The sequence below is a fragment of the Rhinatrema bivittatum genome, chromosome 3, assembly GCF_901001135.1.
Source record: "Rhinatrema bivittatum chromosome 3, aRhiBiv1.1, whole genome shotgun sequence".
NCBI classification, from domain to species: Eukaryota; Metazoa; Chordata; class Amphibia; order Gymnophiona; family Rhinatrematidae; genus Rhinatrema; species Rhinatrema bivittatum.
This window is the reverse complement of record NC_042617.1, coordinates 293,534,086-293,556,191: the sequence shown is the minus strand read 5'-3', so window position 1 is coordinate 293,556,191 and position 22,106 is coordinate 293,534,086. Positions and strand designations below refer to the sequence as shown.

The 22,106-nt window shown below is 41.9% G+C and overlaps 1 protein-coding gene across 1 annotated transcript in view; it reads left to right on the top strand.

Moving 5' to 3' along the window:
* Window positions 1-22,106, top strand: part of SCN8A (sodium voltage-gated channel alpha subunit 8) — a 415,106-nt gene that overhangs the window by 142,047 nt on the left and 250,953 nt on the right. Inside the window, exon 11 of the mRNA XM_029594973.1 lies at window positions 19,235-19,516. Within this exon, the coding sequence (XP_029450833.1) occupies window positions 19,235-19,516 (282 nt within the window). The remainder of the gene's footprint in view (window positions 1-19,234; window positions 19,517-22,106) is intronic.

Sequence of the window (22,106 nt, the reverse complement as noted above, 5' to 3'; positions counted from 1 at the left end):
TTGTGTTGTTTTGACCAATATAAAGTATGCAGAATTTTAAATTTTTGTGTGTAGAAATCCCCCAGGATTACAGGTGGCACTCTAAACTGTGCAAAGCCTTGTCACGCCCACGCCCACACATACACACAGGCTCACATACAGATACACGTATACACACACAAGCTGGCACAGGCAGACACACATCAGGCACCTGCCCCCCCCCTCCCACACACTCATACAGGCACACACATAGACACATGCTGTTATAGACCAGACATCCCAAGCAATGCTGGGCACTTCTCACTATAGCTATATAGATAGATATATACTGTGTTTCCCCAAAAATAAGACTGGGTCTTATATTAATTTTTGCTCCAAAAGACGCATTAGGGCTTATTTTCAGGGGATGTCTTATTATTTCATGTACAACAATCTTCATGTATTTATGTACAACAATCTACATTTATTCATGTACAAAAATATTCCTTTCTCCCTTTTTCCAGCCCCTGTGGGCCAATGGGAAGCCTCCTTTCTTCCTGCCCCCACTGCCCAATGGGAAGCCTCCTTCATTCTGCCTGCCCCCATGCAGGCCAATCAGAAGCCTCCTCCCTTCTACCTGCCAGTGGGAGTAGGAAGAAGGGAGGAAGCCTTTGATTGGCCGGTGAGGCAAAGATCACATAGCCTGGGGGTGGGGTGGGAGGAATGGCAGAGCTGCCACGAGAGCTCATCCTCGTGGTGGCGAAGAGGAGACCTGAACCCAACCAAGCAGGGCCACCATGGGAGCCCATCCCCATGGCAGCAAAAAAGAAGGCCCACCGGAGTAAAGCCATGGCGGAACTGGAGCCCATCCCTGCAGCAAAGGAAGAAGAGGTTTGGCAGTGAGAGCTTGTGTGTGTGGGCGTTTACCTTTCTTTCCAAAGGCGCCCGCTTGGGTAATTACAAATACTTAATTATAATTTATATCATCATATATTTTAAGTATTAATGTCAATAATATTATTTATTTTTATTTAATTATATATAAATATTATTATTTTATAATTCAATACGCCCGTCGTGTGTTGCAACGGACGTACTAAATGCGACCGTCTGGCTCACGATCTTAACTGGGGCTTATTTTTGGGGTAGGGCTTCTATTACGAGCATCCTGAAAAATCATGCTAGGACTTATTTTCTGGTTAGGTCTTATTTTCGGGGAAACACGGTATATACAGGCATAAAATATGAATAAGGCAGTGAAAATAATACAGGTGTTTATATACAAAAGATAAATACAAAGCAAGAACAGTAATGAAAACATTTTTTTAGGTTTTTTTTTAGAAGATCATAAAACTTTGTGTGCGTATGTATGTATGTATATATATATCTATCTATATATATATATAGATAGATATATATATATAGATCTAGATATATATATATAGATAGATAGATAGATAGAGAGCTCACAAAACAGAGGTTAATATTCAATTCTGGAATCCAGTGGATTGCAGAATTCGAGGCAGCATGGTTTTAGTCAGAGTCCTTGATCAAGGGAGAGCACTAGATGTAGGGTACTTAGATTTTGGTAAGGCCTTTGACATGGTTCCACATAAGCAACAGTGAAGCAGTATACAGGAGAAAACAAAACACCTTAAAGGACCAGATCCAGGGATCTGGCTTGGTTCAACTTAAGAGAGAAAATATCAAAATGCCACTGCTACAGCGATTGTAACTATAATCGATAAATCATGAGCTGTTGCTCGATCGCTGGAATAATGTATATTTTCTTAATATAGTGGATTATTTCTTTTAAAACTTATTTAAAATGAAAATTTTTATGACACCTACTATATACCATGTGTGTGTGAGTTAATTGATTGTTTGTATGTTGTATGTTAACAATGTAAAGGAATTGGAGGAAAGTTTCATATAAATTCGTTGGTGTCTCCGCACCACGATTATTTATTTATTTATTTATTTATTTATTTTTAATTTTTATATACCGGAATTCCTGTATACAATACAAATCAGTCCGGTTTACAATAAACGAAAAGATTGCCCTGGTCTGGGAGGTCAGACCAGGGTTGTTTATATCGAACATTGAACATTGAGCAATAACAATTAACAATTAAACATTGAACGTTTTCGTAACTTAAATTAGAGTAATTAAAAGGTTAAATATTGCATGTATATATTGCATATTCTTAACTGTATAAAACAATATATTCAAGTTCAATCAGGAAAAGGCGCTTAGTTGGATTCTGTAAATTGGAACGCTTGCCTGAAGAGCCAGGTTTTTAACTTTTTTTTGAACTCAGGCAGACTGGGTTCGAGGCGTAGGTCTGGGGGGAGAGCATTCCAATGGTGTGGTCCTGCGGTTGAGAGTGCTCTTTTTCTTAGTAAAGATGTTGCTGGTGGGGCGAACATTGTGCCTCTGTAGGCGTTTCTGATGGGTCTGGAGGATAGATGTGGACGAAGTTGCGTTTGGAGTGATATAGGGGCGATGTTGTTTATTGATTTATGAATAATGGTAAGGGTTTTAAAAAGGATTCTCCTTTTAATGGGTAGCCAGTGGAGGTTGCTCAGGATGGGGGAGATATGTTCTTTTTTATTGGTGTTTGTTAGGATTCTGGCCGCGGCGTTCTGTACCATCTGAAGGGGTTTGATACTGTTAGCGGGGAGGCCAAGCAGGATTGCGTTGCAGTAGTCGAGTTTTGAAAAAATAATGGATTGTAGGACAAGGCGAAAATCATTAAAGTGAAGGAGAGGTTTTAACTTTTTGAGGACTTGTAATTTATAGAAGCAGTCCTTGGTGGTGGTATTTATAAATTTTTTCAAGTTAAGTTGATTGTCAAGCCATGCTCCTAGATCTCTGATGTCTGAAGAGAGATCAATATTTAATGAGGTGGATTGATAAAGGTTAGGTGAGTTGATGTATGGGTCGTGTGAGATAAGTAGCATCTCTGTTTTGCTGGAGTTTAAAATCAAGTTAAGGTTGGAGAGTAGTTGTTTAATTGGTTGTAAACAGTCCTCCCAGAAGGATAAGGTTTTTTGAATAGATTCTGAGATGGGTATGAGGATCTGGATGTCGTCTGCGTAGAGGTAGTGGGTAAGCTTGAGTTTTGATAGCAGAAGGCAGAGGGGGAGGAGGTAAATGTTGAACAGGGTGGGAGATAGAGATGAACCTTGTGGAACGCCTTGGTCTGATAGGATGGGTTCAGATTCCTTGTTGTTTATTCTGACCTTGTAGAACCTGTTTGATAAGAATGATTTAAACCAACTGAGAGCCGTGCCTTTAATTCCTATGTTTGATAGTTGGTCTAAGAGTTGTGAGTGATTATGTGGTGTTATAATCATTAACTGTCCCCCGCCTCCTATGTGAGTTTTTTATGAGATTTTTTTGCTAAGAATTACTTCACCTCTGTAACCTCTTCCGTGTGGTGAGCACTATAGACTGTAAACTATAAAGGAGTAAAGTTCAGACTTCCCTTTAAAGTGTTGGTTGTGTTGTCCGATTTCAAACGATGGTCCCGACACAGTCGATCCGTGTTTCAGACTGATTGTCTTTCCTCAGGGATGTGGAATGTTGTAATGCAACCAATTTTTGCAGAATCTGAGTGAACTCCGTTGAAAAAAGTCCTCTAGCGATCTTATGTGGATGACTCTTGACGGAGTTGCTCTGGCTCCGTCGCCGGAAGAGTGATTTATGGGATTTATGGGATAAACACTGTGGATCCATAAAGTCAAGAGGCCGCCAATGAAGAGTGGGTGACTCACCAGAATGACAGCTACTGCCTGGAGACAATACCCTTATTCAATAAACATACACATGCTTACTGTGACTCCAACATCGCTCTAAGCTTCAACAGCAAGAGGAAATGTGGAAAAATGGATTTACACTCACAAAGAGGGGAGTAGCTGGCTTGTTACGGCGGTTACTACCCCAAACCAAATAAGCCTGATACTTCACCTTCGATGCATATACAGCATAGTTCTCTGCTTCAACGACAGGGGAGAAGAAAAAAGGGTTCGCACTCACAAAGCGGGGAGTAGCTGGCTTGTTACGGCGGTTACTACCCCAACCAAATGTGTCTGATACTTCACTTTCGATGCATATCCAGCATGGCTCTCTGCTTCAACGGCATGGGAGAAGACTGATACATCACGCATTTCCAGCATAGCTCCCTGCTTCAACAGCAGGGGAGAAGAAAAACAACCAATAAGGACTGTATAACATAGTCTGGGTAAAACAAATAAGCATGGGTGTAGCTTGCTTATTGCGGCGGTTACTACCCCTACTACCCCTAACTAATCAAGCTAGATATTTCAATGGTGGGGGAGGAAGGTAAATAGAACCAAGAGCTAAGAGAAACAGATAAGTATGAGAGAAAAAATGTGTGAAGCTTGCTGGGCAGACTGGATGGGCCGTTTGGTCTTCTTCTGCCGTCATTTCTATGTTTCTATGTTTCTATGTGTTGTGCTGAACCCTTTTTATATGTCAGCGGAAGAGCAAAATTTGGCCATTGACCGTGTAAAGACTTGCTGACGTAAACACGCCGACCTGGTGGAGAACTTGTATACGGAGCAACCAGACGTGCTCTCCGGCCTGACAGGAAACTAGGTATTGTGCTCGCGTTAAACTCCCTTAAATGCCATATTGGAGAATTTAATCTGAAGCGACCAAGGGCCTTTACAAGACGCCCTAAGATGTTAACTGTACTTTTGAAGCAAGTACCGGGGATAGTAAATGATCACTAAGACTTTTTGTTAATGTAAGATCCATACTGTTATAACAAAGAGTTCCAATTTAGGTCGTCATTCATTCCCCGTGGGGTTGATGTATTTAGGGTAAAAATCCAGAATGCTTCTCGTTGATTGAGAAGTGCCCTGTTGTCCCCGCCCCTGAACTGGGCTTCAAGATGTTCCAAGATCGTCCATTTCAATTCGGTGATCATATGTCCCCTATCTGTCAGGTGTTGCACCATTGGTGCCGTCATTTTTGCTGTATTGAATCTGGACTTGTGCTCTCCCAGTCTTACCTTAACTGGTCTCGAGGTGCGACCTATATATAGCTGGGGGCATGGACAGATAATGGCGTAAATTACATTGCTGGATAGACAGTTTGTATTGTGCTTCCGCCAGACTTTATATCCCGTAACGGGATCCTCCCATTCGATTCCTTGAATGGTTTGTGCGCACCATGTGCAATTGCCACATGGTTGATGGCCAACTAGTGTCTCCTCTCGTTGGACAGTGTTGATCTGTGCATGGACTGTATGATCTCTGATGTTTCGACCCCGGGACATGGCAAATGTGGGCAATTCTTGAAATATGTCATGTATTGACAGTATGTGCCAGTGTCGCCGTATGGCTGATTTAATTATGTTCGATGCATCTGATTGCTTTAATACGCAAGTTAACCGTGTTTCCTGTTTGCTAGGTTTATACTGTAATAACATGTTACGGTCACTGTACTTTGCTCTTTTATATGCTGCATTGATGGCTTTATGAGGATAACCTCGTACCAGGAATCTGCTTGCTAGAATATCCGCTTGGGTTTCAAAATCCCTGTCTGTAGAACAAATACGTTTGGCTCTGAAGTATTGGCTAACTGGGAGACCCATTTTAAAACTGTGTGAATGGTGGCTGGTGAACTTAAGAAGATTATTACGATCTGTGGGTTTCCGGTGTATGGTTGTAAATAGTCTCCCATGTTCTATTCTTATGGAAACATCCAGAAATGTTATAGTGGTTTTTGAAGACTGTGATGTAAACTGTAGATTTGGATCTACTGTATTAATCCATTCTAGGAATGTATATAACTGAGTCTGGGGTCCATCCCAGATGAAGAAAATGTCGTCTATGAAGCGATACCAACATTTTATGTACTGCCACCAGGTGGATGGATAAACCTGGGTATACTCAAAATGAGTTACATAAAGGTTTGCAACTGATGGTGCTAACGGGGACCCCATGGGTATGCCATGGACCTGGTGATAACATTTGTCTCCAAACCAGAAGTAATTATTATATAACACCGTTTCTGCTAACTCCAGTAGTAGATTTGTGTGGATTCTTTCTGATGAAGGTCGCTGACTTAGTGTTTCTTCCAAAATCTCCAAAGCTCTATTTTGGGGGATATTGGTGTATAGTGAATTTATGTCCATAGTGATCATATTAATGGACTCCCAATGTATTTGAAGGGCTTCCAAATTCCTCAAAAAGTGGGCTGTATCCTTAATAAATGATGGGGATTTTGCCACAAAAGGTTGCAAAAACGTGTCTATAAAATTTGCCACTGGTTCGAGAACCGACCCGTTTTGGGACACTATAGGTCTGATTGGAGGAGCTGATAAGCTTTTGTGGATTTTAGGCACCGAATAAATTACCGGTTTCCTGGGATAGGAAACCGTAAGATACGATTTTTCTTTGCTGGTTAGCCTGACATTTTGTTCTATTATTTCCTGCACTTTAGACTTGAGAGTGTCCGTAGGGTCTCCTTCAACTGGTTGATAATATTTATTATCATTCAGATGGATCAAAAGGTCTTCTATATACTTTGTCCGGTCCTGTATTACCACGGCGCCCCCTTTGTCAGCCGGTTTGATGACAACTTCTGTCATTCTGTTCAAACTAACCAATGCTTCCTGTTGCTCTGATGAAAGGTTATGCTTACACCTATGTGGATGAGCTTCATAGTCCGACAAATCCTTCAATACTAAAGCCTGGAACGTTTGTATGTGGGGGTTCACTGGACCCGGTGGTATCCAATGAGATTTGGGTTTAACCACTGAGGGATCTGTCTCCATTGTATCTTTATCTAAGAAAAACAATCTCAAATTTAATTTACGTATAAAACGTTGAATTGTAATGCGACTATCAAATGCTGAATGTTTAGAAGTTGAAATGTAGGAGAGTCCCTGGTCTAGGAGGGAGATTTGGGGGTCAGTCAAGGGAATTGAAGATAAGTTGACTACCGAAGTAGTTTTTTTGTTTTCTTCTCCTCGTTGCCCTTGAAGTGCCCAATGTCATTTCTTTTGACGTGTTGATCGTGAGGACGTGACCCCTCCCCTGTTGGTTTTCTTACCTCTCCCACGACTGGACCAGCGGTTACTTTGCTCTGATGTACTTGAGTGCTCTACTGAACCTCCCGCGGTGGTTCTCTCTGGTCCTGCTCCGGGATGGTCATCTCCTTCATCAGTGTTGCTGGAATTTTCATCTGATGAAAAAGTGAACCGGACTTTCCTTGATGGTTGTTTCGGACCCATCCACTTGGTTCAACTTAAGCCTAAAACAGCAGGGAATCCTAGTTCGGGAGGAAGTCCTTGCGAAGGTGTATAACCAGCCAGATGCCCTCTCCCCCCCGCAGACGGAGACCATCTCTGTACTCAGCCAGTAAGTGCTGAGCTCAGGTAAGGTTTAAAAAAAAAAAAAAAAGAAAAAATAAAGTTTTACCTGCATCAGAGACAGAGGGGTTTCAGGTCTTCCTCCGGTCTCCGTTCTTGGCACGCCATGCTGATGTTCGTTCCCGCTCCCGTTGGGGTTGGGGAACTGGGCAGCCTGGTGGGTTGAGCAGCCCCCGGTGGGCTAAGCACCACACTTAGGCTTTTTACTTGCACCCTGCGTAGTATGCCGCAGTGGCCGTTTTCACACGCTCTTGTGCCTGTTCTGCTGCCCTCTATAGGCCATCTGTGCATGCAGTGTGTCGGTTCTGTGCACGAATTGTGCGCTCAATTTTTTGGTGCACTTTTTATGCGCACAAATGTTTTTTACATGCTTAATTTGGCGGACAGGTTGTGCATGCGCCTTGCCGCGTTTTCTTCTAGGTGCTTATTTTTTGGGCGCATTTTGTTTTTGAGTGTGAGCTTTTCCAATGCACGTTTACCGCAGTGATGGCGCCGGTAAGCAGGAAGCCTAAGCATCTTCCTATTTGTGTTGCCTGTGATATTAGGGCTTCTCAGCTTGACCTGGCTTCAAACCTGTGTCAGAGCTGCTCAGACACTCAGGGAGAATTTTCTTCCTCAGATTTTTCTAAGCCTGGCTCTTCCCATTCTGATGATGGGTTGGTCATGGCCTTGACTGGGGGGATGCCAGATCTTGGTTCTCCCTTGACTGGCTCCTCTACTGGTGAGGTCAGTTCTGTGGGACCAGCTCCAGGTCATTCTGGGCTTGGTCTGGAGCCAACTGCTTTTTATTGGGTGGAATTTTTTCAAGGCTTACAAGGCTTTCTTCAGCCGCAGTCCTCCACTTCTCCCATTTCTGTATGGTCGAACCCTCAGCCGGTGGCTCCTCCCTCTTCCAGTCCTATGCTTAAACACTCGCCTCGCTCCCTGCGTGTGTTCATGACCTGAATCCAAATGGCACTGATGATGAGGCTGATCCTGATTCCCTGGAAGATGGGGAAATTCCTCCAGGGCTGGAACCATATCAAACTATGTTGTGGTTCTTTCATAGAGATAACTGCTGGCCCTGATTTCCCAGACCTTGAAACAGCTGGGTGTTCCTGGATCAGATACTTCCTCAGCCTCAGAGCTGAGGAAGAATCCCATTTTGTTTTCCATACATAAAGCCTCTTGATTTTTCCCAGTGATTTCGGAGCAGCCTCGGAGGGAACGGAGGCAGGCTGCGTGGCTCGGCGCGCGCAGGCTGCCCAAAATTGGCAGCCTTGCGCGCGCCGATCCTGGATTTTAATGATACGCGCTGCTACGCGCGTATTTATTGAAATCCCATGTACACTTGTTCGCGCCTGGTGCATGAACAAAAGTACGCGTTCGCGCTAAATTATAACATCTACCCCGATAAGAATTGAGGCTATTCTTAAGCAAGCCTTTGAGGCAGTGGCGATGAATTTACAGATCGCCTCCTGTTATGCCCTAGTGGCAAGATCTTGTCTGCTTCTCTTTCAGGAGGTTGATGAGTCTTGCGGGAATTCCAGAGTGGTTATGGAGCCTGCTGCCACCTTTTTAGCAGACGCAGGCTGTGATTTGGTCCAGACCTCGGCCAGAGGAGAGGCCGGTGATAGTGGCAAGGCTTCAACTCTGGTTGTTAAATTGGTCAGCTGACAAAGCTTCCAAAGCCAATCTTACCAAGATGCCTTTTAAAGGTTCATGTCTGGGAGCAAGTTAGAGAAACTGGCCAGCAAGTGGGGCGAGTCTCCGGTGCCTCAATTGCCAGAGGATAAGAAAGTTACAGCACCTCTTTGGTATGAAGGATCGTTTCCGGCATTCCAAGCGTTTTCTTTCCTACAGAGGGACAACCTTTCAGTGGACTCTGCCTTTCAGTAGATCTCAGTCCTTTTGTCCCCAGCAGCCCAAGAAAGGAGCGGGCTCGGGTGGTGGACCTTCCCAAGCTTCCCAATGAAGGTTTGCCGACCCACCTTCTGGAACAGGAAACATAAGAATTAATTACAATACAAATTAAAGTATTTCTTGCACATTTTAATAATGTTTTTAGAGGTGTTTGATATTTTTACAAATACAGAGTAAAACAGAAACAGTTCTGCTTACTTTAGCAGTTCTCAGAATAAAGATAGAAGTATTGGCCTTCCCTAGACTCCTTCTCTTCCCTGGGGCCTCCCTAACCCTTCTGGGCCTGACTTTGTATCCCCTGGAAAAAGGAGACTCCCTTGGACCAGAATCCTTTGCTAGGCTGTTTCTTGAGGAGAACTGGACCAGATAGTTGGGACCAATCATTTACTAGAACTGTCAAATTACTGAAAACCCTAAAACTGCCTCTGGAAGAAAACTTTGTTGCCACTATGTTTTAGTCTCTATATTTGAAAGAAAACAAATGATTTTTGGTTCACAAATTGATGCTCTGTAATAAGTACAGACAAGAATTCTGCATTTTGTTTATTTCAAAATTTGGTGGCACAGTCTCAGCCACCCAGGAGTGACTAACGTCCTCGAACAGCAGAGTGCACGAAAATATACAACTATGTGTTAGGTCTTATATTTGAAAGGAAACATAAGAATTAATTACAATACAAATTAAAGTATTTCTTGCACATTTTAATAATGTTTTTAGAGGTGTTTGATATTTTTCACATCGAAATATTTTTAGTAGAACTGTCACAGGCACAATTTTATGCAATTGAGGAGTGTAAAGGTTTGCACAATATGTATACATGATTGCAGGTTGTGGCTCTGTGACTTTTCATCATTAAGACTGTTTAGTAGTGTACCTATCCAAAATGTAATTCAAGTTGGGCCTAAATATAATGATATACAGTACACATACTGACCAATTTACAGCTTTTGTTACAAAGTCTAAAACCATAAAGAGTAATCAGTAAACAAGATGACAAATGCAGAAAAACCTTTTCAAACCTTTACAGACCTTTCTCACCTCTGACTCATCACACTTTCCCCTTCTTTCTTTTTAAACATGCTTGCACATCTCATATGAAATATTAGTATTATACAAATACTTGCCTTTATTTATTCTCTCTACTATACCCACTGTCCTGGGAAAATGAACTCAGGATCTTACATGTCATTACTACTACTAATAATAATATTACAAGAGAAATCAGGACAAGCAGAAATTCACATTCACCAGCACGAAAATGTGGTACCAGCGGTTCTAGGGTGTAACAAATGTGGAGCAAAAACTGAAGGGGTAAGGAAGTAAGATTTTCAGAAATCAAAGGTCATAAATGTTGCAAAGTACTAAAATTCCAACCCACTACAATCATGTACACTATTTGTGCAAGCCTTTAAACTTTGCACTGGCACAAAAACATGCCGGTGGTGGTTCTAGGATGTAACTCATGCAGAGCAAACACAAAGTGGTAGAAAGCTGAACTTTTTCAGAAATCAAAGGTCATAATATTGCTGGAAAGTTGCAGAATAGCAGCCTGCTGCGATCATGTACACTGATTGTGCAAGCCTTTAAAATTTGCACTGTCAACAAATTTACTGGTAGCAGTTCTAATGTTAAGGTGTTCTGGGGAAACTTCCCTTTCTAGGGTGAGCACCTGCTGTCCCAGGACTGCCTCCTTGGAAAAGGAGCACTTTTCCCCCCCCTTATGAAGAGCGAAAAGGTTGACTTGTTGCCTAAGGGATCTCTATAAATACCCGCATGACCCATCTAGCCCAATTCTGCTGGGGCAATATCCTCAGCAGTCCCTAAACTATGGAACTGAATTTGTTTCGTCCCTCTCTGTTTCCTTTATGGCTTATTCATCTTAGATTGCTCACAGTTCTACTTACCTTAGCAGTTCTCAAAATAAAGATAGCAATATTGGCCTTCCTTAGGTGCCTCGTCCCTGGGGCTTCCCTAACCCTTCTGGACCCTGATTTCTTATCCCCTGGGAAAAGGAGTCTCCCTTGGACCAGAACACCTTTCTTGGCTATTTCATAAGGAAGACCAGACCAGATAGCTGGGACCGTTCTTTTAAGGTTCTTTCCCTCTTCAATGATTATATAGAGGCTGTTGGTATCTGTTTAAGGGAGAATTATTTGATTCGGAACAGCAAAAAGACTGAAGTCCTACAAGTAGGAACCAGTTGGGAGAAATTTCAGCTCCAAATTGAGGGACAGACAGTAATAGCTAGTGACAATGTGAGATCTTTTGGGGTCATGTTAAATTCTAATTGGTCATTGGAAAGTCAAATCAGTGCAGTGCTCCAAACAGCCTATGGTCAATTGAGATTAGTGCGGTAATTGAAATCTTTTTTGAGCTTTTGAACTTTGAAATTTGTAGTCTATGCCCTAGTTATAGCAGTATTAGACTACTGTAATATTTATTTGGGGCTTACTTTTAAGATCTTGCGGGAAGTGGATCCACCACACATATCCCATAGGATATCTTGGAAATCTTCAGCTAGGTATGCACATTCACAGTATTGTCATAAACTTCAACTTCCCTCAGATAAAACATACCGATATGTTAAATTGCAAAACCGATCCTTTTCAATGACAGTATCCAAATAATGAAATGATCTTCCTTGTCAATTAGAGAGGAGATTGACTTAATGCGGGTTCGGCGTAAGGTTAAAAAATTGGTTGATGGTATTTGTGCTGCCAAATTAATTCTTGAGAACGGTTTGATTTTACTTGTTCTATGTGACACTAGCCCTAAGGGTAAAGGCATGAGTGATGATGTTGAAGGTATAGAAATCTTCAGGAAGGGACAAATAATGATGGCTGTACTGAATAATATGTATGTTGTGTTTTATATGTTATTTTTGTTGTTTGATTTTATTGTTTTAAGTTTTTAGTTGATGTGTAGATCGCTTTGAAAGATGTTTACTGTAAAGCGATTAACAAATTTTATAAATTAAAAAAAAAATACTGTCTCACAGGGACAGACTTAAAGATCTAGACATGTATATCTTAGAGGAAAGGTGGGATGGGAGGATATGATAGAGATATTCAAATTCCTCAGGAGGCTAGCCCTTTCAATGTAAAGGAGGCTGAAGAATGAGGTGTCATGGGATGAGAGTAAAAGGGGGTAAAATCAGTAGTAACCTTAGGAAATATTTCTTTATAGAGAGGTTTGTAGATGCAGTGGAGGTAGTGGAGACGAGGACAGTATCTGATTTTAAGAAAGCATGGAATGAACAAGGGTTTCTCTGAGGGAATAATGGAAATTGTAAAGCTAAATTAGTTGGATGGCTGGGCAGACTAGATAGGCCATATGGTCTTTTTCTGCCGTCATTTTTCTATGTTGTCCACATAAATTCCAAATTTTAAATATATTCACTAATTACCTGAATAAAATTTATCTGGATAGCCTATAGGCATTTCAAGGGCATTATGGGATGGAATTGACTTAGCTGAATAACTTATCTGGCTAACTCCGATATTTAGAGTTAGCCAAATCAATTATTTGGCTAAGTCTACGCATGGCTTTTCTTCAGTGGCTTTCTTGCCACCCTCTCACATTGGCCATGTTTGTAGAGTAATCTTGAAGTTGTTGAACAGCCAACATTTTCCCCATTCTTAGCCAGAGGCCTCAGTAGTTCTTTTAAAGTAATCTTAGGCCTCAGTGACCACCTGCAGCAGTTTCCTCATCCCACAGCTACTGACTTTGGATGGACAGCCTGATCATGGCAGTTTCTTGGTGATGCCTGTTTCCACTTTACAATGATGGACCTGACCATGCCCCAAGGGATATTCAAACACATTGAACTCTTCTTATGGCCTTCCCGCAGTCTGCACCTTTGAATAACGTTATCCCGGAGTTCTTTCTGCAGCTCATTTGTTCAGCATGTTTTGATCGCTGCTACAAATTCACTTCATACAAACAAACTGCTTGGTTCTTCATCCTGTAGTATTTGAATCAGTTCAATTACTGTGACTGGACACAGGTGGGCACTATTTTAACTTATTATGGGCCTTGTTAAGGCAGTTTTTTGAGCTCTGAGCTAATTTGGGTTTGCTGTGACAGAGTGTGAATATTTATGCAGTCGAGACTTTTTTGTTTTTTATTTTATTCTGGAATATTTCTATAACAGTTCATGATGAAGGTGTAGGATATATTGTGTAGATCAGCGAAAGAAGATCCTACTTTAATGAATATTTATTTGTATTTTTTAGTCAGCAGAGTGTGAAAAATGTACAAAGCTGTGAAGACTTTTACAAAGCACTGTATACACACACTTATCTGAGAGGAGGGGGGATATAACAGTCAAATACCTGAAAGCTGTGAATAATACACAAGTGAGATGTATTTTTGTTCAGAGGAAAAGAAGTTCTAGAACAGATGTTCTCAGCTCTAGTCCTCAAAGGTCTCAAACAGATTTTCAGGGTAACCTGGCTTTGCAGATTCACCTTTGTTTTTAGACTTCATGGAGTGAATTTTCTAAGGAGTTTCATCCATACAAATAATATATATGCTCATAAGTAGCTTGCTAGCAGAATGTATGCTTATTTCCTAAAGCTGGAAAGTAAGTGCGTGCGTTTCACCAGGGAAAATAAGGGGTGGTCTGAGGCGTTCAGGGGTGGATTCAGAAGTACAGATGCAAGTTGCTATTTTGCAAGTATACCCACATATATTACTAAACATGTTTACACCTTATACTAGACCCCTGCAGTCTAGTACACGGGCTTGTCTTTTGTCTGCAGCTTTTGGGTGGGAGGTCTGGGTGCACTGGTGGTTGGGTACAGGGGAAAGTGCTAGAGGGCCTAGGTGAACTGGAGAAAGGACTAGGTAAACTGATGGAGGTATTGGCAAACCAGTGAGTCTATGTAAGTGCACAAGTCAGTATTTTCAGAGTACTTTATAAAATACCTGTCTCCTCATTTAAATCAGGGTTCTTAGGCAAACCTGTTATATATTTTTAGGCTCCTAAAATATAATTGGGTCAATTTTAAGACCCGGGCGGTTCCTGGCGTGCGCACATTGGATGCACCGATTTTATAGCACAGTGTGCGCATGTTATAAAATCCGATGACCGCGTGCACGTGTGCGACGGATTTTAAAATCTGCGGATGCATGTGCAGGCGGCCCGCGACTCGCAGCCCTTACAGAGAGCCCCTGTTCTACCTCAAGGGTTATGGTGAAGGGTAGGTAATCTCCAGTCCCCTTGGACACTGATCTGTTTGGGATTGGGATTTGGGTTTTGGATTAATTACGTGCCTTCCTAGCTAGTGCTGAAGACAAGTTACAAGTCATGTGCAATAGGTAGATCCCTTCCCCAGAGGGCTTAACAATCTAATTTTATACTGAGGCATCGAAGTGTAATGTGATTTGACCAAGCTCTCAAGGAGGGTCAGCGGGAGAAGCAGGATTTTTAGGATGTCTGTAATGAATACGCATATGAGAGATTTGCATGCATGCTGTTTCAATTGTATAAAAATCTAGCTCATGCATATTCATTAGGGATATTCTGAAAACTCAAGTTGATTGCTGTTTTTGGAGACTGAAAGTTGCTCATTTCTGGTCTTGTTAAGGATGCACTCCCTCACAGAAAGTGTGGTGGATGTGTGGAGTGGTCTCCCAGTGGAGGCAATTACAATGTCAGAATTAAGAAGTCATAGGACAGACACAGAGTAGCCTTAGTAGTGGGGAAGCAAGGGTGTAAAACGGTAATTTGGTAGGATCTGCTGCACTGCAGTCATAAGAGAATGGACAAATTGGGATGGGCCTTGTTGTCATCACATGCGCCATGTACTATTAGGTAGATATTCATAGCTTACAGGGCTAAGTAACTTAGCCGAATAACACTTATCAGCTAAGTTACAATGACTGTGCTGCTGAATATCCATGAAGAAGTTGCTACTTAGCCAGATAACATATTCATTTAAGTTTAGACCTGCTATTGAGCAGGTCTAACTTAGACGGGCAGCTTATCTGGCTAAATCTTAATAGCGGTACTTACCCGGATAAGTTATCTGGCTAAGTAGTGCCACCCCGATCCACCCACTGCCTGTCCCGAAGTTAACCAGATAGCCAGATAAGTTTTCAGATAAGGCCATCTCATAAAAACATAGGGCCAGATATTCAGAAGCTGGCTATCTGGTTAACTTTGGGACAGGCAGTGGGTATCTAGCGGCCGCTGAGCATAACCAGATATTCAGCGGCCGCTAGATTGCCAGATAAGTCCTACTTTATCCAGCTTCTGAATATCTGGCCCTGTGTTTTTATGAAATGGCCTTATCTGCAAACTTCTGAGGCATGGGATGATCCAGATCCGCCTTTTAACTGGTTCAACAGCATTCTGCATTACAATGATGCTTTTACTGCGTGCATGTGCTTCCATACATGCCCTGTTTTCCTAGCTCCCAGGTGGCTTCCCATGATTTATGGGCTGCTCCTGAAACTTCAGATAGTACTGCTGCTCAGCACTCTTCCTAAACTGACATCTTCCTGCACATAAAATTAACCATTATTTAAAAAGAGACTGTCAGGGTTGGGAAAAGGAAACTTTATATCCTCTTCAGATTTCTTTGTTTCAAAAATCGGTCACAATATAGTGAAATACAGACTTTGGCTTCTCAGTATTATAAAATGCAAGTCAGAAACTTAGGTCTGTAAATGGAAATGTTTTTCCTAGATTCCCAAAATATAGGATACAAATAATGCACTCCCCTTTAGTTAGTTACGACTTAGCTTTGAAATTTATAATCACTTTAATTCTGCAGCAACGAAAATATTTTGATATAAAGGCTCTTGGCATCCTAATGATGCTTTTAACATTTTTTCCTTTTAGGGACGCTTTGCACTTTTTTTTTTAAACATAAACAATGTAAAGTATTGAGAGCTTGTATGTGTGCCATATTACAACAGCTGATATTTACTTAAAAACTGAATCTGACAGCAGGCAAGGACCGGAAGGCCCCTCTAGACTGCATAATTTGTTCATAGTTTTGGAGAGTCAGTGGAGTTCAGCAGGATCTACCAATGACTTTACCTCAATCTGCATGTCTTTGCCGCCGCCTCTCAGAACATACATAGTAGCATGGTAATCACAGAAGATAAAGACCAAATTCTCCATCTAGCCTGCCCTGCAAGCTGCTTATTGTTGTAACTGACACTACGTGCGGGTCACCCCCATGCACCCCTTTTCTTCATTTCCAACCTCTAGGGATCTGCCGTGCCTTTCCCATGGCCCTTTTGAATTAATTTACTGTTTTCATCCTTGTCACCTCTTCTGGGAGGGCATTCCAGGTTATCCACCACCCTCTCCGTGAACAAATATTTTCTCATATTGGTTCAGAGTTGCCCCCCCCCCCCCCCAAGTTTCATTTTGTAACCAAGATGAAAGTAAAAAAAAACATTTTTAAGTTTTTGAAAGTGATTATATTCAATAGGTTTTTATATTCTGGGGGTAATATTCAGTCACTGGCCAGATTACAAAGTTAGCCAAATAAACTTAACCGACTAACTTTGGAGGAATAGTCAGTGGTGCATTCATACTGAATATAGCTGGCTGTCTTTAGGATTACTCTATGGCACGACCAGAGTTAGCTGAATATGTTATCTGGCTAATTCTGAATATCTGACTTACGGGCCGATACAGTAAACCGAGCGGGTGAGCGCCCACTCGCCTGTGCGCGCGATTCAGTAACTTCATTTATTTAAATTAGTGCCCGCGGTAAAAAGAGGCCCTAGGGACAATAGCTCGTCTCTAGCGCCTCTTTTTTTGATGGAAGCAGTGGCTGTCAGCGGGTTTGACAGCCGACGCTCAATTTTGCCGGCAGCGGTTCTGGAGCCCGCTGACAGCCATGGCGTCTGAAACCGGATGCCGGCAAAATTGAGCGTCCGGTTTTCAACCCACGGGCCCATTTTAAATTTTTTTTTTTTAAACTTTTGGGGCCTCCGACTTAATATCGCCATGATATTAAGTTGGAGGGTGCACAGAAAAGCAGTTTTTACTGCTTTTCTGTGCACTTCCCCGGCGCCGGCAGAAATTAATGCCTACCTTTGGGTAGGTGCTAATTTCTTAAAGTAAAATGTGCGGCTTGGCTGCACATTTTACTTACTGTATCGCGCAGGAATGACTAATAGGGTCATCAACATGCATTTGCATGTTGCGGGCGCTATTAGTCTCGGGGGGGGGGGGGGGGTTTGGCAGCGCGTTTTCGACGTGCTATTACCCCTCACTGAATAAGGGGTAAATCTAGCGCATCAAAAACGCGCGTCCAAATGCCAGTTAACAGTGCTCCACCGGAGCGCACTGTACTGTATCGGCCTGTTAGCCGGTTAGCTGTTTAATTTAACTTTGCCCAGGGAAAGTCCCTGGAATGCCCCTATGAAATCCAGCTAAACATTAGCTGGATAGATGGAGGAGTATTGAAAAGTTGGCATTTAGCCAGATAACTTATGAGTTATGTGGCTAAATGCTGCTGAATATTGACCCCCTTAGTGTTTTTGTAACTTTTACTCTTATACTACAAGGAAAAGCAGGGGTCAATAAACACACAGTAAATGCTGAAGAGACAGAGAGGCCAAACATAGCTCACCTGTGGGTTATGCAAAAACTTGAATGTTCTTTCATGATCCCTTTACTGTTTTGTACAAGCACCAAGATCTGAATGCAGGAGATGGGTGCTATTCCGAGGCACTTGCCACACAAAACAGATCAGAACTGCAAAAAATCCAGCCTTTTCTTTCAAGGTTCCCCCTTTTTTTTTTTTCCATCCCTGAAAATGGGATGGTCTGTCTGTAATGGAGGTCATTTTCAAACTGCCTGCCATGGTACAAAGTTTGCAGGTACTTTTACCTGTGGGCTTTGCAACAATTGTTAAAGGAAAGTAATTGCATCCTTTCCCTTTTAAAGTTGCTGTGGGCACAAACTACCGCTGGACGTTTGCCTCTGCTTTGTAAGTGAGTACTTTTCCCATGGAAAATAATGCACATAAATTTGAAAATGCAATCCACCCATGTACATTTCCTCGCCCGACCTACCCACCAGGGAAGGCTTCCTCAATGTGGACAAAAGTACGTGCCGTGTGGTACACTGCATGCGCTTTAAGCCACGTCAAAGGAGGGTAGTTGTACCCTCCTTTGACGTGGCTTAAAGCCACGTCAAAGGAGGGTACATAGCTTTAGAAATGTAAATAGCTTTAGAAATGTATTTGTTTTATTTTATTTATTAAAATGTGTATACCACTTCATTCATGCAAAATGCTCAGAGCGGTTCAGAATAGTCAGTAAAATAAAACATAACACAAAAACATACAAAATCAAAACCATCATTTCAGGTCTCCTTTTATCCCTGCAAACTTCTCAGCTAACTCAGCCCACACCTTTTTTTTTTTTTAATTTTTATATACTGATGTTTGATCTCAATCGAGATATCACACTGGTTTACATTCAGGTACTGTAGGTATTTCTTGATCCCCAGAGGGCTTACAATCTAAGTTTTTGTACCTGAGGCAATGGAGGGTAAAGTGACTTGCCCAAGGTCACAAGGAGCGACAGTGGGACTTGAACCCTGGTCTCCTGGTTCATAGTCCACTGCCCTAACCACTAGGCTATTCCTTCTCCCCACACATATTAGGATCCTATTTTTTTTCTTCACTATCAGAACCATAGTTCCCCTTCAATCACCCTCATCCCAGACACATCATTAAAAACCCCTTGCCTTCATCACCATCCCCTAGACTTTCTACACTCTAGACGCCTTAAACAAGATTGATGTAACAGCTTTACGGAATGCCAGCAAGTCGATTGTTACCCCTGCCTCCTTCAACAAGCAGTTCTAAATTGTCCTCAGTAAACTTGAATGTTATAGTTTTGGCTGCAACCTGCCAGTGAATGCATCTTTTTTTTTTTTTCAAATGGTGCATTCACAGCCTGATATTTTCCTCTTCGTTTCTAGGCTGCTGCAATGGCCACCTCTGCTGGGACTGTGTCAGAGGATGCTGCAGAGGATGCTGGGGGAGGGCGGATGTCACACAGCTCCTCTGAGATCTCCAAGTTCAGCTCTAAGAGTGCCAAAGAGCGGAGGAACCGCAGGAAAAAGAGGAAACAGAAAGAGCTATCTGAGGGAGAGGAGAAAGGGGACAATGAGAAGATAGTGGAGTCAGATGATGGGATGAAGAGGAAAGGTTTCCGGTTGCCAGATAACAGGCTGGGGAGGAAGTTCTCCATCATGAACCAGGTGAGTGATTGACATTGCTTCCTTACATCAATGAAGAGACTTCTGTGGATTTTGTTTGGCTCTTTTTGAACTTCCAGCTTACTTGGAAGCAGCTCACTATGGCATCTTTGAAGCTAGCCAGGTTTTCCCCATTTTTTATATTTTTATTTATTTAGTCACAGTTATTATCCATCTTTCCAAGGCCAAACTTGACCAAGGTGGTTTAGAACCAAACATTCAAAAACATAGCCCACAAGATGCATCAAACCAAATAAAATGCAAGCTTCATAAGAACATAGGACAAAATGCAACCTATTAAAACAGTACCTCATACCCCTCTCCCGTCTAGCCCACCAATTTCAGCCATAGTCCTCAGCTAGGGATCACTGGCCATGTCTTCCTCCGGAACCCATTATGTGTATACACTATATCTGGCCAGTAAATATTGATGTTGAATGATGACTGAGATTCCCCTTACCCCTCCCTTAGGAGGCTGTCAACACGGCCCCTGCAGCATCCCCAGCCCCAAACCAGCCTAAGATGCAAGAACAGATTCCGGGAACTGAACCTAAATCTCCTACGTGTTTATTTTGCTTATATACTACCTTTATGCAATTAACAGTTCTGGTCATCAAACAGAAAAATATGATATAAACTGACATTTGGTTGCCATGAGGGTTGACAGATCTGGAGAGAATGGAAAGGCCAGTAGCCAGAGAAAACAAAAGCAAACTAAATGGTCATATGGAAAGAGATTTAAATGGAGAGGACCAAGTGGAAGTACGGGGTAGTGGGAAACGTGTTTAACCCTTACTATGACTTCTACCCCTGATCCCTGCAATATTTGGATAGAGCTAGCATTGGCTGTAGCTCGCACATTCTGTTCCTGGATATGTTTGTGACACTCTTTTTTTTGTACCTGCTCTGTAGAGGAGGGCATGGAATTTCAGTTTTTGCTGCACTAGCTAAAAATGTATATTTGCCAGACTTGCACATCCTGAGACAAATGCAGTAAGTTGCGCCCAGCCTAGCACAGGGGTTTACTCATGGTTGGGGTGCATTTTGTGCCTGCAAAAAACAGTATCTGATGCAGTAAGGGTATTGGTGCATACAAATTGCACGCACTAACAAGCGTGTATCCGATAGCGCCCAACACATGTACATTCTATGGAAATGAAGACATTACCTATTACTGCCCGATGCAGGAACGAGCGCCGAAAGGCTGGGTGCCCAACACACATTTTTTTAAGCCGGAAAATTAACTCCAGCTCTGGAGGTGAAGTAAAACTTACTTGCAGTCAAGGGCTCATGAGAAACAGAGAAAAGATTTTCTCTTTCATAGTAACATATTTGCTGCAACTCCAGTTTCCCTGGTCATGTCAAAGTACATGTTTTACGTCATATATATTTTATTCTCCACCTGGTTTCCTTGTAACCAATTCAATAAGTGAAGGGAATGTACAGGCTGAGGAAAGAAGGTCAGAATTTTAATTGGTATCCTCAGCATGCATTTTCAACAATTAACTTGAATTAACTTGAAATTGTAACAAACGTACAATTTTGGCGACCTTGTGCCCAATGTATTAAACTTTTGAGCACTTTAAACACTCATTTCTTCCCAGCGCGCCTCCGATTGCACTCTCATTTGAATATTGCATCGGGCATAAAGGGGATGCGGTTGCGCATACGTTAGGAAAACGAGCGCTCATTTCGGCACCCATTTTTTATTTTTTTATTTTTTATTTATCCGTTTAAAAAAAAAAAAAAAATACAAAGAACTTCTTTGCAATGAAACAAAGAAAAGTATCTCTAAAGAATCATATTACATACATTCATGTATATATTTTTTTTGTACCTGGAAAATCCCATCTGCAGAAACTAAAAATAGTAGAGCGATAGTGGATGCCATGCAAGTATCTTTGTTCAAACAAATGGTGTTGGAACCCACGAGAGAAGGAGCTATACTCGACTTAGTGCTCACTAATGCAGATAATGTCTCAGATGTCCAGGTGGGCGCCCACCTCAGCAGCAGTGATCATCAAACGGTATGGTTTAATATCACTAAAAGAATAGGGAAAAGAACCACAAAGACCCGAGTTTTACAGTTCAAAAACACAGACTTTGAGGAAATGGGGAACTACCTGGAGGAAGAACTTAAAGGATGGGAGAACGAGAGAGATGTGGATCAGCAGTGGACCAATCTAAAAGGAGCAATCACCAAGGCAACTGCTCTATATGTTAGAAATGTAAAGAAAAGCAAAAGAAAACTGAAACCTATCTGGTTCTCAATGGAGGTGGCTGACAAAATTAAAGCTAAAAGAACAGCATTCAAGAAATATAAAGGATCCCAAAGGGAGGAGCACAAAGAAGAATATTTGTATCAACTGAGGGAGACAAAGAAATTAATCAAGTTGGCAAAGAGTCAAGCGGAAGAGAGGATTGCCAAGGAGATAAAAAATGGTGACAAAACATTTTTCAGATACATCAGCGAAAAGAGAAAGGTCCAAAGTGGTATAGTGAAATTGAAAGGTGGTAATGATCAATGTGTAGAGAGAGACGAAGAAATGGCAGAAATATTAAACGAATACTTCAGCTCTGTGTTCACTAAGAA